The sequence below is a fragment of the Arvicanthis niloticus genome, chromosome 6, assembly GCF_011762505.2.
Source record: "Arvicanthis niloticus isolate mArvNil1 chromosome 6, mArvNil1.pat.X, whole genome shotgun sequence".
NCBI classification, from domain to species: domain Eukaryota; kingdom Metazoa; phylum Chordata; class Mammalia; order Rodentia; family Muridae; genus Arvicanthis; species Arvicanthis niloticus.
The window spans coordinates 1,168,044-1,183,720 of NC_047663.1; the positions used below are offsets into that span (position 1 = coordinate 1,168,044).

Below are 15,677 nucleotides of genomic sequence, written 5' to 3' on the forward strand. Positions count from 1 at the left end.
CCCACCACTGGCAGCATCCCACCTTAAAGGGCTAACATTTTGCTAATGATTATTTTGCTGGAAGAGAATCAGGAACATCAAATACCCAGATCTGAGAAGTGGCTGAGCAGTGTCCTTGCACCTCCATCCTGCTCAGGAGGCCAGGGTGTTTCCTAGCAAGTTCTTCTTACCTGTTTCTAAGGATGTTCTCATTTGTTCCAGAAGTCAATTTTCTTCTCCTGCTATGTGGATCCCAGGAATCAAACTTAGACATCTGCCTTTATCTGCTAAGCTATTTGCTGACCTTAAAAATGCTATTCTTGCATTTTTAGAAACAATATCTCACTATATACCTCCAATAAACTAAAACTCGTTATGTAGACCAAGATGGCCTTGAACTCAAGAAATCCTCCTGGTTCTCCCTCCCAAATGCTGAAATTAAAGCATATACTACCATTTTTATTTTTAAATAATTTAACATAGAAAACGGTCAGAATATCCTCACACGGGTAAAGCAGACTTTGTAGCTCCTGTTCAGAAACCACTCTCGGTTCTGGTACTGTAGCTGCCATATTTCTACTGCGACACTTCAACCCAGCGCCTAACACCACTTCTGTGTGCACAGGAACATGGCTACGTTCTGCTCACTCCATCCATGGCTTTTGTGTGTTTTGTAAGTATGTCACATTTTATAATGATACAGCAGAAGTAACAATATGTACAGATTGTTCTTCTTAACTACAGCAACTGCCCTTCTGTGTTACTAACAATTTCATATAGTCTATAGTTGCCCTGGGATCCTCACACAAGTGTTGAATAATTTTTTAAAAATGCACTATAAGCCAGGCAGTGGTGGCGCAGGCCTTTAATTCCAGCACTTGGGAGACAGAGGCAGGCGATTTCTGAGTTCAAGGCCAGCCCGGTCTACAGAGTGAGTTCCAGGACAGCCAAGGCTACACAGAGAAACCCTGTCTTGAAAAACAAAAACAAAACAAAACAAAACAAACAAAAAAAGCACTACAAATCCTGATGCCTATGTCACACTCAGAGTGACATGAGAATCAAATCCACATAGATGCACATGTCCCGTGATGGTCAGCTTTTGTCCACTTGACAAAAACTAGGGTCAACAGGGAAGAGGGGACCTTAATTGAGGACTTGCCTCCATCTGAGTAGCCTGTGGTGCATTTTTTTAAATTATTAATTATTGGCATGAAAGAGGCCAACCATGTGAGCAGCAGTGCTACCCCTGGGCAGGTGGCTCTGGACTGTAAGCAAGCAAACAAGCAGCACTCCTCTCCAGGTGTCTGCTTCAGTTCCTGCTTTCAGATCCTTGCCCTGGCTTTTCTCAATGGTGGACCATTATATGGAAATGCAAGACAAACAAGCCCTTTCCTCCCCAAGCTGCTTTTGGCCAGCGTTTTATCATAGCAACAAAAACAGCTAAAACAACGTTTTAGCTTAAAAGACTTGTTCCCAATGTCTGCATTATGCCCTCAGGTCCACAACTACAGAACACTCACCTTTGGGCTGTCTCCACCTGAAGCTTCCTTTTCATTTTCTGGCTGTGAATTGTCAGCCATTAAATTGAGGTCAGATGGTATCACACGGCCCATTTTGTACCCTGAAGACCCTGCTCCCCGAGGACTGGATGGGCAGGAGTTTGCAGCACTGTGAAAGAGAGGGAAAGAGTCTACTTTAAAGCAAACACAGTATTGGTCTTCAATGATCAGGGAAAACAAACATTTCTTTTTAAAGATTTATTTATTATGTGTTTTGCCCACATGTGTGCTGTGCACATGCCTAAAGGAGGCCAGGATAGGGTGTGGGATCTCCTCAAGCTGGAGTTACATTTCTCTAGCCCCATTTATTTTTCTTATACTTCATTCTGCACTGCAGGCTGGTCTTAATGTGCAGCAATTTTCTTGCCTCAGTTCTTAAGTACTGGGATTTTTTGCGTGCTATTATGTCTAATTAAACTAAAAAAAAAAAAAAAAAAAAAACCCAGGCAGTGGTGGCGCACGCCTTTAATCCCAGCACTTGGGAGGCAGAGGCAGTCGGATTTCTGAGTTCAAGGCCAGCCTGGTCTACAGAGTGAGTTCCAGGACAGCCAGGGCTACACAGAGAAACCCTGTCTCAAAAAACCAAAATAAATAAATAAATAATAAAAATTTTAAAAAAGATTTATTTTTAAAAATATTTTTAAAAACTGAAAAAAATTGAGAATAGCAATATTTCCTACGTGTAAGGAAATGTAACTGTGAAGACAAACTGGGAAGGCAATGTCCCTTGTGTCCTGCCAGAGAGAGTGAGCCACCACAGCCAATAGGAACTTCTTTTTTTTTTTTTTTAATTTTATGTGCACTGGTGTTTTGCTTGCATGTATGCCACCTGTGTTAGGTATTAGATCCCTGGAGCTGGAGTTACAGATAGCTGTGAGCGCTGGGGCTGGATCCTCTGGAAAAGCAGCCAGTGCTCTTAACCACTGAGCCATTTCTCCAGCCCCAAACTTAAAAGAAAATTTGAAAGATTTATGTTTCATGTTTGAAGTGAGTGTGTGTGTGTGTGTGTGTGTGTGTGTGTGTGTACTACACACAAGCCTGATGACTTCTGATGACGGCCAGAAGAAGGTGTTGGACTTCCTAGAACTAGAAGTCGATGTTTGCGAACTGCCATATGATACTAGGAACTGAACCTGGGTCTTTCTGCAAGAGCAGAACGTGCTCTAAAGAATGAGCCGTCCGTCCGTCTAGCCCCTTACAGTTTTAGATCTCAACTTTCAGTGTGGTGCCTAGAGCCTCAGTCACTCTCCGTCTGTGAGGAGATCTGGAAGAATAGAACTACACAGTCTGTCAGCTCCTCAATGAAGAATACCCCAGACAGCCCAGCCTCACCCCTACCCCACATACCCCAGACAGCCCAGCCCCACCCCTGCCCCACATACCCCAGACAGCCCAGCCTCACCCCTGCCCCACATACCCCAGCCCCAGCCCTACTCCACACTGCTTCCCTCAATGCTTGCCCATCAGCAAATGAGAAAGTCACGAATGCCCACAATTCTTAGAATATTGATAGGTGAGGGTTCAGTCAGAAGTAAGGCATTTACACTATCTATCCCCTCTAAGGCTCAGGAAACAAGCAGGAAGACAGAGACAATGGCTGTGAAATCCCAAACTCTAGGCAGGACACAATCAATGTAATCATAAACTCATAGCAGGTATAGTTACTCAGTCTGGGTCTGCACAAGGCAAGCCCTCTTCATCATCAGTCATGGATGGCAGAGGGGCTCATGGGACCCTAACTAACTCTTACCTCTGGATTACAGCAACTCAGGAGACTTTGGGAAGAATGCAATTGCCTTCAGTTATGTAACACTGGTGTGCCCACCAGACTCCAAAGGATAATTCCAATTCTAAGACCACAGAAATGGCCCTGGTAAAACAAACCCAAAGGGGTGCAGACAAAACAAGAATCCCATAACCTGCCAACCCGTGAGAATTACAACTTACAACACGGAAACTGAGGAGACTCTTGGTAGCCAACTGCAGTAAAATCAGGTAGGGTCACTTTGGGTATGCTTAAAGACCTGTGGATGTGCCACCTCGTGCCTCTGCTGTACCTGATAGTTCCCGTGGGGGAGGGGAGGGGGCTGATGAGGTGGGCCATCGTGTCTGGAATGTTGATGGTCAGCGGTGAGATGTGCGGTTGCACAGGCTTCACTGGCGACTCCGGTGCCTCCTGCTTCTCTCCTTTCTCGCTGGACAGGGCTGTGAATGTTATCTTGATGTTTGTGCTGGGAAACCTGAAAGTGCACCTGGAAAACAGAACCTGACGGTCAGTTCATGTCTGCGACCACCAGACACCCGAGCTTTCCCCACAGGCCCTGCAAGGACACAGGTCCTCACCACCTCAAAAAACACCTACAATGTATACCAAGGCATCTAATGAGCAAAACCACAAACAAGGAATTTCATAACACTAGCCTAGTGGCACACACCTGTGAACCCAGCACTTGGGAGGCAGGAGAAGTTCAAGACCAGCTCTAGCTAAACAGCAAGTTCAAGGGCAACCTAGGCTACATGAGACACCCCACCTTCACCCCAAAAAGACAGAAGAGAGTGACAGAGATAGTGTGAGAGAGACAGAAAGACACACAGAGAGAAACAGTACTCAGAGCAGCCATTAGAAAATAAAAATTATAGAGCAAAAAAGGAAAAAAAAAAATCAAATGTGTGCCAGGTGTGGTCCCCAGCAAGGGCTAAGAAAGATCTAAGCTTCCGTTACTTGAACAAAAGTTACACTTTGAACATTTTCAGCTCTGGCAGAATCCTTCTACTGGCCTCTACTGTACTAGCTGACAATGTTTCCTTTGCTGTACTATCCAGTCAGCCAGTCTGGAGCATTGAGCTGAGAGACCTAAGGCTCTACCAACATCTATGTTTAGATACAAACCAGACCTTTACGCTAATATACAGCCCCATGGAAATCAATCATACTTAAACAGTCTCTAAATAGAAAGGCAGTTTAAAATTAGAGTTGTCTCGTTATACAAAACAAGTTCAACTGACTTATCAATCTGTTTTCAAGTATTCCCAATAGATTCCTTACAACCAATCCCTCTCCCCCCAAGTAACGAAGCACTGTTCCTGTCCTCTGGGAAACCAACACCTACCTGGCTTGGAGTTTCCTCAACTACCCCCCACCCCACCCCCGGTGGTTCTATGTTCCACTGCATTTCAGGTTTTGAGACCAATTCTTTCTCTCTTACCTCTTTCATACTGACATCCATGATCTTTGGGTCTCATGAGTTAGTTCAGGTTCCTCACAAACCCTAGAACAATGTTTTGACTGGGAATTGTCTCTCCCTGTCTCTTTTTCCCCACTTTCAGAACAGTGTCTCACTATGCAGTCCACTGTCCTAGAATCCTATGTGGACCAAGTTATCCTTGAACTCACAGAGATCCTCATGCCTCTCTGCCTTGACCTCTGAATGCTTGGATTAAAGATGTGTGGAACACATCTGGTTTTCTCTCCTTTAATTCTCTTTAATTACCCCCCCCCCCCCCCAATATGTGAATGGGTGTATTGCCTGCATGTATGTCTGTGTATCCGGTGACCCATGGAGGTCAGAAGAGAGGTCATATCTCCTGAAACTGAAGTTACAGATAGTTCCAGGCCCCCATGAGGCTACTGGGAATTCAATCTGGGTCCCCTGCAAGAGCAGCCTATGCTTTTTAACTGTTGAGTCATCTCTCTAGACCCCTAAAACACTTTCTTAAACTTCAATTCTGAAGCTGGTGTGACAATAAACACCTGTAATCCCAACACTTCAGAAGTAGAGGCAGGATTACTAGTCAGCCCTAGCTACATGAGCCCTGTCTCAAAAACAAACAAAACAAAACCAAACCAGTAAATTCTTAAAGAGAAAAAATCCCTCCTTCTTCCTAGGGTAGAGAAAAAAAAAAAAAAAAAGAAAGTGCAGAAGAGAGAACAAGCAAGAGTGAGAGCAAGAGAGTGAGAAAGCCAGAGAAAGAAAGAGGGGGGAGGGGGAGCTTCCAGTGAGCCCACATTTACTCTCACTGCCACCTGTGTCAGTCAGGAATTGAATAAACATTGAAACTTGGTAACATTAGTGGCCCTTAGCTATTCAGTGTGCTCACACACAAACTAAGTGAACAAACAAACGAATGAATAAATGAAAACATTAGCAGGTAATACATTTCCACAGATGGACTTGTTTCTGTGCACACCTATCACAGAACCTTGATTTTGGACTCTCATGACCTGATGCAGGATCCCAAAGGCTTGTGATAGCAAGCTGAGTGACTCATCTGAGTTTCTTTATACAGACAGTTTTGTCTTGACTTTTGTCCCAACTATCCCCTAATTCTATTAAAAACGACTCTGAAAAGAGCTGTCCGCCCACTATTCTGTCTGACAATTTGCTGCCGGAAAGGCTGGCTCAGTAGTGGTACAGGCCAGTAATGCCAGCTACTCAGAGAGCAGAGACAGAGAGGATCACAAGCTCAAGGCCTGCCTGACTACAGAGTAAGACCCTATCTCAGAATAACGAGTAAAAAGGTAGGGAAGGACCAGATCAGTTCAGTGGTTGAGTGTGTGTCTAGCACATATGAGGCTCTATCTTCAAACCAGAAAGAGAAGAAACCAAGGCAATGGGAAGACAGGTAGAGCAGAGAGCAGCTCCTGCATCGTAACACAGATATCCAGCAGTAGGAGAACAGGCACACACAAGTTCACCCGGGCAACAGAGCGCCACTTAACAACTGTAGAGCCACCTACTCATGCACAGATGCAGTTCACAGACGGAGTTTGAGCCATCTGACTGCATTAATGAAATCCTGAAGATTACAACTGATCTTTCCTCAGGAAGATGATCATGCAATTCTGAGGGTAAATCTCATCTCCATTCTCCAGACTGAGAGGCAGACTGCCAGGATGTATATGGGCATCAAGCAAACTCTTTAAAAAGGCTCCTTCAAACTAGGTTTGTTCTGTTCTATAAAAAGTATACTTCAAAGAAAGGTTACTTAAAATAGCAACCAAGTCAGGAAAATGATCAGGGGCTGGCAAGACAGACAGACAGCTGTCTGCTGTGTGGCCCTGATCACCTGAGACAGACAGCTGTCTGCTGTGTGGCCCTGATCACCTGAGAACCAAGGCTGGAAGTTAAGAACAGACTCCTGAGAGTTGTCCTCTGACCCCAACACATATTATGTGACAAGTGTGCATACTACTGCTATACAATAATAATTAACTTAAAAACTCAACACCAACCAAACAGTAGTGTCCTTACCCCCAAAATGTCAAAAGATTAGACACTACAGTTTAGGGTGCACACATATAACTCTGTACAGTTTAAGGTGCACATATATCAACTCTGAGAAAGTATCACTTTTGTTTTACCTATACAGGGTCTGAGCAAAATGAATATAATGTCTAGAAATGTTTTATGTAATCACTAATAAGGTTGACAATTACATATTTGACTTTGGGTAAAGTATATCAGGACTCCTGATAACAAGACTGTCCTCCACCAGTTAGGCACCTGCAGGGAGAAACATCAGAAGCCCACCATGATTCCTTATACTGCAAGGCTTCACACCATACCTCAGCTTAAGAGGATTGTCTTTAAAATGTCACCAGAATAACTAATAAGCACACAAAAAGATCCTCAAGTCACAAAGACCCACAAAGGTCTGGGTAGGACACACACACACACACCAAACTTTTAAAAAGCTTCCTCACTTAAAAATCTATCCAAAGATATCCAAAAGTCAGGAATGGTGGTATGTGCCTTTAATTATGACAGTCCTGAGAGTTCAGCAGGAGAATCAGGAGTTCAAGGTCATCCTCGGCTACATATGTCCTTGGTCAGCCTGGGCTAAATGAGACCTTTTCTCACAAATGTAAACAAGAGTACTTGAGACTATTCATAGCAGCAATGATAGCTCCAAATAAAACTTATTTTATATGTTCATCTGTAGAGTAAATTTTACTAAATTCACATTCTTAAAAACTTTACAGAAATGAAATGAGCCACAGTTTTGTTAAAGAAATAAGACTGATTTCTTAAGCATACCATTCAAATTCCTTCACCTCAGGGTCCCTTCTTTATTCCATATGCATCCAAAGGGAAAGATGCCCAATCTATGGCTTAGAAGTCAGGATAGTTGTTCCAGAGCTGAGAAGGAGGCATAGCATGTGTGTGGGTGTGAGGGTGTGTGTGTGGGGTGACAGTGTGTGAGGGGGGTGACAGTGAGGATGGATGCTAATGACCTGCGTCCTGTGATAGGCTACAGGAGCGGCAGAAGCAATGACAATCATGTAACTATCTCCTGTGATTCAAGGGGGGTTGGAGAAATGTTTAAGTGAGAAAGAAGGCACAAGTAAGTAGTTCTGTGGACTCAGAAAAGCTATGAAGAGGATGGATCCACCGGCTGTGGAAGGACACCACTCTCTCCAAGGAGGAATCCTGGAAGACAGAAACAGCGGGGCTGCAAGAGCACTGTCACCCTAAGCCTTTGTTCTCCTGTCCTTCCCAGGGGACTTGCTTTGGAGGTCTATAGTCCCTTCTCCAAACTCCAAAAGCAAAGGATCTGAAAATCTAATCTCAAATCCCCTGGCAGCCCCCTCTGACCTGCATTGAAGAGGAGTTAATTATAGCCTTCAACTGCCCCACTTAGTGAGAACAACTTTGTGTTTCTTCCTCCGAAGTCTAACAGTCTGGATCACGAGGTGCTGGGAGTGCTGAATCATATGCAGTGTCCACCAGACAGACCTGGAGGCTTCCAGTGGACCCACAAGCATCGCACCTAACACAGTACCACTTCTCACAGGACTTCTCTAAAATACCCTTATTTGTTAAAGAGGCAAACCAGACATTTATATGGGAAGGAGTACGTTCACTAAGCTGCTGCCTTAAACCACTAATTAGTATTCCATCGTTACTGATAGGCAATGTGCATCCCCACAATACTTATCAGTGCCTTTGATCCTCTCACAACAGTGAGAAAATTACCTAGAGAAGCAAGCAAAGAAGCAAGCGGTTAACTCCTGCCCTCTATTGGCCATCGGAGTCTCAGCACCAACATGGCAGCCAGCAGCAGAGGTTCACATACCACTAGAGAAAAGTACCCAGCTGCTGCCTATTTAGTTAAGCAAAATCTCAACTCATAGTTTATATGACCCTTAGTCATCAGACAGAGAGAATAAAGAAAATGTCTTTACCCTTTACTTAACACACTGAACCTGTAACCGTGCAAAAAACATGTTAAAAAGATAACATTTCAGGCAGATGGTGGTAGCACACACTTTAATCCCAGCACAGGGGAGGCAGAGGCAGGTGGATTTCTGAGTTTTAGGGCAGCCTAAAACGTCAGCTCCAGGACAGCCAGGGTTGCACAGAGAAACCCATCTCGAAAACCCCTCTCTCCCCAAGAAAAGATATTTCAAATGCTTTGACAATACATTCAGTTTTATTTAACAATTCCAAACAGTTGGAAATAGACTTGGAAGTATCAAAGAGAACCCATCTGGAAGGTGACACTTGGGGGCCACTATGAACACACTGAAGTCAGACCCACAGTATGAACACACTGAAGTCAGACCCGCAGGGGTTGAAGGACTACATGACTGCACACAACCACAACACTATACTACACACTATTCATCCATTCAAAAAGCATAAGTGAGCTGGGCACAGTGGCACAGGCCTGTAGTCGCCACACTTGGCAATCGTGCAGCAAGAGGACTGCCTGAGCTACAAGATGAGGTCTTGTCTCCAAAAACTAAAGTTTAGCTCATGTCACTTCTTTCTGGATAGAAGGAAACACAACAACAACCTCCTGCATTTAAAGACAATTAAAGGGGAGTGTAAGTGTGAAGATCTGAGCTTAGATTCCTAGCACTTTTGTCAAAATAAATGCAATGTAAACCAAACACCAGTACTAGATTAGGTAGAGAGACGATAACACAGGGTCTCACTGGCCAGCTAGTCTACAGCCTATCAGAAAAGACCAACTTCAGGTCCAGTGAGAAGACAGAAGACAGACAGACAGACAGACAGACAGACAGACAGACACACACACACACAGACAGACAGAGAGAATACAGAGAGATAAACATGGGGGCTGGAAAGATGGCTCAGCAGTTAAGAACACTGGCTATTCTTGCACAGAAGACCTGGGTTTGAATTCCAGCACCACATACATAGTGGCTCACAGCTGTATCTGTAGCTACTGTTCAAAGGGATTCGACTCCCTATTCTGGGCTCTACAGGCACTGGCACTCACATGTGTCCATATATACATATATATACATGGATAAATAATTAAATAAAATTTTAAAAGGAGAAAAGAGAAGCTGGATGGTGGTGGTGCACACCATTAATCCCAGCACTGGGGAGGCAGAGACAGACCCCTGAGTTTGACTCCAGCCTGGTCTCCTGGATGAGTCTAGGACAGCCAAGGCCAAACTATTTTCAAAAGCAAACAAATAGTAAAAAGAAATAACCCAGCCAACCATGCCCTACGGTGGCTGGCAGGCTCCACTCTAACTGTCTCCTCCACTCACAGCTTCCTTTTCTCATCTCACATCAACCCCAGTTCTTCACATCCAGCATCAGAGACGAACATGTGCTTTCAGAATACTGTCCACTAATAGAATCACTTGTTTTCAAAGCATAACTCTATACAATCCCACTGGAGAGGGAGGGAGGAAAAGGAGTTCAAGGCCATCTTCAACTACCTGAGCTCAAGGCCAGCCTAGGCTGTATAAGACTCTATCTTAAAAAATAAATGACATGGCTGAGAAAAGGCTCAGCAGCTAAAAGCACTTACTGCGGACCCTGCCCCCACCCGCCGCACCAGGTAGACACACAGTACACACTACACACTGCCCCCACCCGCCACACCAGGTAGACACACAGTACACACTACACACTGCCCCCATCCGCCGCACCAGGTAGACACACAGTACACACTACACACTGCCCCCATCCGCCACACCAGGTAAACACACAGTACACACTTCACACTGCCCCCATCCGCCACACCAGGTAGACACACAGTACACACTACACACTGCCCCCACCCGCCGCACCAGGTAGACACACAGTACACACTACACACTGCCCCCATCCGCCACACCAGGTAGACACACAGTACACACTACACACTGCCCCCATCCGCCGCACCAGGTAGACACACAGTACACACTACACATGCATGTGAACAAAACACTCACACACATTGAAAATTTACATTTTCTTTGAGTAGTCACATCTGATTGTCACTTGTCTCTATTAATTTATAACAAATACATGTTCATAAGTTGAGAAGCGTAAATTATCATTGAAAATTCTAATTCTAAACTGTCTCAGAATCACTTATATTCTTAATTTTTTTCAACAAGCCCTTTATTCTTACCTAACCCCACTCTCTAGAAAAAGGTTCACCTGCCACACACATATGGACTAGAAGGCAAAGCTAGAGACAGCGTGTGCACAAAGAAGCATACTCAGGCTCAAACAGACTCTAGAGCTTCATGACTCTCACCAGAGCATCTAAGAAGGAACTGCATGCAGATTCTTCACTGCCATATACACCCAGCATGAAGTCCCTCTGAGTAAGAAAAGTATTTAAAGTTCTGTGAGCCTACAAGTGGCCACTGCTCTTTAGAACAATGTGTTTCACACTGAGAAGCCCAAGTGCAGTGTACTAGGAAATCTGCAAATGCTCACTAGAGCAGATCTCAGCTGTCAGTCTCCTTAGGGAACATGGAACTATCTAAAAGACACAAACTTGAAATGTAAGATGGTCCCTTCCCTCAAGGGCCTAAAGAGAAAAACTGGGAAAGGACTTGGGCTAGAACCCTGGTGCCTGGTCACACAGGAACAGAACCTGAAGCAGCAGGGTGTGGGCAAGCAATGGAGAAAATGGCATGAGAGGAAGAGGAGTGGGCACCAGGCCACAGCAGAGCAAGTCCAGAAGAGAGAGGGAATAATGTTCAAGGAGAAACACACAGGGGTCCAAGCCGCCAGTGTAGGTAACATGGAGGGGGACACCCAGGTCACTGTGTGCATAACTGAGGGGGAGGAGCAGTTCCACACAAATGCTTTCAGTGGGTCAGCTGCAGGTCAACAAGAACAAAAAAAGACCACTAAGGAGGGGGAGGGGAAGAGAAGGAAGAGAAGGAGGAAGAAGAGGAGAGGGAAAAGGAAGAGGAAGAAGAGGAGAATATGGTGGCCAATGGGGAAGTTAAGGTAATCATCTCTTATTTCTAATTCCCAAAGCTGCTTAAAAATTCCATTCTCAAGCTAGGGAGATGGCTCAGTGGTTAAGAGCACTTAGCTCCTCTTCCAGAGGACTCAGGTTCAATTCCCAGCACCTACATGGCAGCTCATAACCATTTGTAACTCCTGTTCCAGGGGATCCAACCCCACACACATGCAGGCAAAATTCCAATGTACATAAAATAAAAATACGTACATTTAAAAAATTCCATTCTAGGGCTAAACACAGCTCAATTGGCTATGTTTTCCTGAGGTATATGAGGACGTAGGTTCAATCCCTTCCTTTCCCAAGTTGCACAAGATGAACAAACAAAATTTCAGTTTTAAAGGAAGTTCAACAGTTACCCATTTATGTATTTATTTGACAACAGGAAATGACATTTCATTTTTCTTAGTCGTATCTCCCAAGTTTAACTGTTCCTACTATATGCCAACTTTATCCTCATGAACGGATTCTACGATGTAGTCACCACTCGACAGGTTTCTGTCTTCCCACCCTATGCATCACCCAACCATCTTTTTAATGAGATGATACTAAGACCAGGGTTAGTTACATGGCAGGATTTGTAGCAACTTCTTAAGAGTCCAGTAGGTGCCTCATCACCTAAACCCATAGCAACATTCAGGTCCAAGAAAGTAGACTAGAGAAGGAGCCGGTGTTTGCTTGGTGTAGAAAATCTACCAACAGTATGAACACAAATGCCACAGTAAGCCAGGCTCTCCCTCACCTCCCACTGCAAGGCAAGAAACTTTTTCCATTCACCTTAAATCCAAGAGAAACAAAGTTACCAATGCTGTCAAACGAGGGACCAGAGACAGATCTGGGCAGCAAATCTCCCACTAAAATCAAACAAACACACACACAGACAAAAAAAAAAAAGAGAAGAAAAAGAAAACAAGTTTGCGCCCTATAAAGTTTTACTTAAATTGTCTACGAACTTCAGATCCTGATAACAGTATTAGTCCGCACAAAGAATTTAATCTTCACAATAATCCATTAGCTCTTTGCTAGAAACTTTATTAGGCTAATTTATTTGAACATGTTTATTTATTTATTTGGGGAACGCACTGCCCACCAGAGTATGACACTTGGTTCTCCCGTCTATTATGTAGGTTCTGAAGACTGAACTCAGAACTCAGGTGACCTCCTTAGCCTCTAGCCAGGGAGCTGTGTTAATGGCTGAACTCAGAACTCAGGTAACCTCCTTAGCCTCTAGCCAGGGAGCTGTGTTAATGGCTGAACTCAGAACTCAGGTGACCTCCTTAGCCTCTAGCCAGGGAGCTGTGTGAATGGCACACATTAGTTTCATTTCTTATAATCCCAGATACTGAACCCACATTTTTAAAAACATTTTCTTTTTTTAATCATGAGAAAAACAGACTTCAGAGACACCTTACCTGCAGTGGCTGGGCCGTCTCCAACATCCGTTGTTACACCTACTCCAACCCTCTGAACTCTGATCAACAAACAAACAACACTAAACACCATCCGGCCAAGTCAACAACCATCACTGCTCTACTCAACGATAGTTCAAAACAAAACAACCCTGAGGCAAGAGCTTTGAGAGCTTCAAGGGAATCAAGACCTTCCAAAGTACCAGTATACACAAGAATAAGAATGAGAAACTTGGGCTGCTCCCCAGGCCAAGTACTTGAAGAGGGTGAGCCCAGTCAGAGCCATTCCAGAACTGGGAGGACTTCTTGCCTTCTAGAAACCTATCAAGGTAACAGCCAGACACATGATACACTAGCTAAGGAACAAATACCTCAGTTACTAAATGAAAGGTTCACATGGCTCAACAAACCAACGAAACCCCAACAAATTACAAGGCAAACATGATTTCCAAAGCTACCAGTTTTCAACGACACAAAAATCCTAAGTTACATACATAAAGAAGCAGGAGTGACTCACAAGATTTATGTATAGTGCTTGGTGCTAGACCATATGCTTAGCTTAACATATGTTAGACCCTGGGTTCAATCTCTAACATACACACCCACACACAAACAAGAGCAGTACAACAAAAAGAATCCAGTCCTGAAGAAAGACCAGATGCTGGACTTACTACACAAAAACTTTAAACAATTTTCTTAGCAAAACATGGTGGGTCATTTTTGCAGTCCCAGTACTTAGGAGGCTGAGGTAGGAGGATCACTCAAGGCTAGCCTGGGCTACACAGTGAGTTCCTGTCTCAAAAACAAAGGAGAACTGGCTCAGTGTTTAAGGGAGTGTGATAACCGCAAAGATCAGAGTTCAGGTCCGGCAAGGAAACTGTGAATGGTTCACAACCACCTACAACTCCAGTTCTAGGCTATGACCCCTCTGGCCTCCCTGGGAACACACACTCACATGCACAGACACAAATACAAATAACTTAAAACAAAGAAAAGACAGCCCAGTGTGGTGACTCACCCCTTTAATCCCAACCCTCAGGAAGGAGGCCCAAGTAGCTGGGTTTGAGTTCAAGGAATATCCTTGAACTCTAGAGTATGAGAACACCCAGGACTACATAGAGAGACCCTGTCTCCAAAAAATTATAAATAAATAAAGGAGAGCAGTGGAGAATACACACTGAGAAACGACCACAGAGAACAGGATGCTCTTGTTAATCCTAGCACTCAGAAGGCAGAAGCAGGAGGATCACAGCAAGTGTGTAGACAGCCTGGTCTTCAAAGTTACAGATCAGCTGAGGCTACACAGACTGTTTCTAAACAAACCAAAAAAAGAAGAGTATTTTTATCTTTGAGAAGCTAAGTTCAACTAGTCAGACAGCATCCTGTAAGAAACAGGGAAGAGAGGGAGAAACTGTCAAGCTACCATGCCACTAAACTCAGGTGGTCCAGTTAGGAAAATGTGCGAACTAGAAAAGGTCTGGTTTGGTAGGATATGCTCCAGTTTGGACACTCTCAGGAGGACAATCACCAGAATGAATAAGACAATAAACAAAGACCACCACACCCTACTCCTAGCCCAAGAGGTGAAGACGAAATCTAGGTCAGACAGGAGACAGAGTCACACATAATCTGTGGGAGAAGCAAAAGCAAGCAATGCAGGAAGATCAGGCCCCTCTGCGTAGCATCAAGAGAGGATCAACAGCATGCTGGCTTTCTTTAACAGACCGACAATGGTTTTCCAGTACCACTGTGAGTTCAATACCCTGACACAGTTTTACTTACGAGACCGTATGTACATGTGTCCCAGCTTCTACAGTATCAGCCGTCTTTAGCTTTAACACACACACTAGGAAAACAAAAGCCACTTTGGATTGTCCGTCATCAACCAAAACAGGAATGGGTGACTGGGAAGCCCACATCAATAGCCCCAAAACAAGAGAGGCATAGGCAGGCAGATGTCTTGAGTTTGGGGTCAGCCTGGTCTGCATAATGAGATCCTGTCAAGGGCACTCAATGGTACAATACTTATTTAACGTAAGTAAGGCCATGGATTTGACTCTCCAGATTCCCCAAAAGTGGAATTATAGTCAAGTGTGAATTGCCTGGAACATTTCTGTCTTGTTCTGCAACATTCATCAAACCCTAAGGTTTTCTGGTGTTTTGCTTGTAGGTATGTTTGTGAATCATGTGCATGCCTGGTGCCCAGAGCCAGAAAAGGGCATTGCACCCTTGGAGCTGAAATTACAGTCAGTTGTAGGTGTTGGAGCACCTGAGCTGGGTCCTCTGCAAGAGGAGCAAGTATTTGTAACTTGCTAAGCCATTTTCTCTAACTGACTCCCAAGTTGTGTTGTTTTAAGATTGGGGGGGGGGGGCGGGAGGAAGGGGGTCTCACTGGCTGGCCTGTTACTCTAGATTAGGCAGGCCTTTATAGAGATCTGTGTTTGCCTGCTCCCAAGTGCTGAGATTAAAGGCCAGCCCTAAGATTTATTTT

At 44.3% G+C, this 15,677-nt stretch overlaps 1 protein-coding gene across 1 annotated transcript in view; it reads right to left on the bottom strand.

Annotated features, from left to right (window-relative positions):
• Foxk2 (forkhead box K2) overlaps positions 1-15,677 on the bottom strand; it is a 49,107-nt gene that overhangs the window by 19,455 nt on the left and 13,975 nt on the right. The window contains exons 2-3 of the mRNA XM_034505884.2: positions 3,599-3,793; positions 1,503-1,650 (exon numbers count right to left, since the gene is read on the bottom strand). Coding sequence (XP_034361775.1) covers positions 1,503-1,650; positions 3,599-3,793 — 343 coding nt within the window. The remainder of the gene's footprint in view (positions 1-1,502; positions 1,651-3,598; positions 3,794-15,677) is intronic.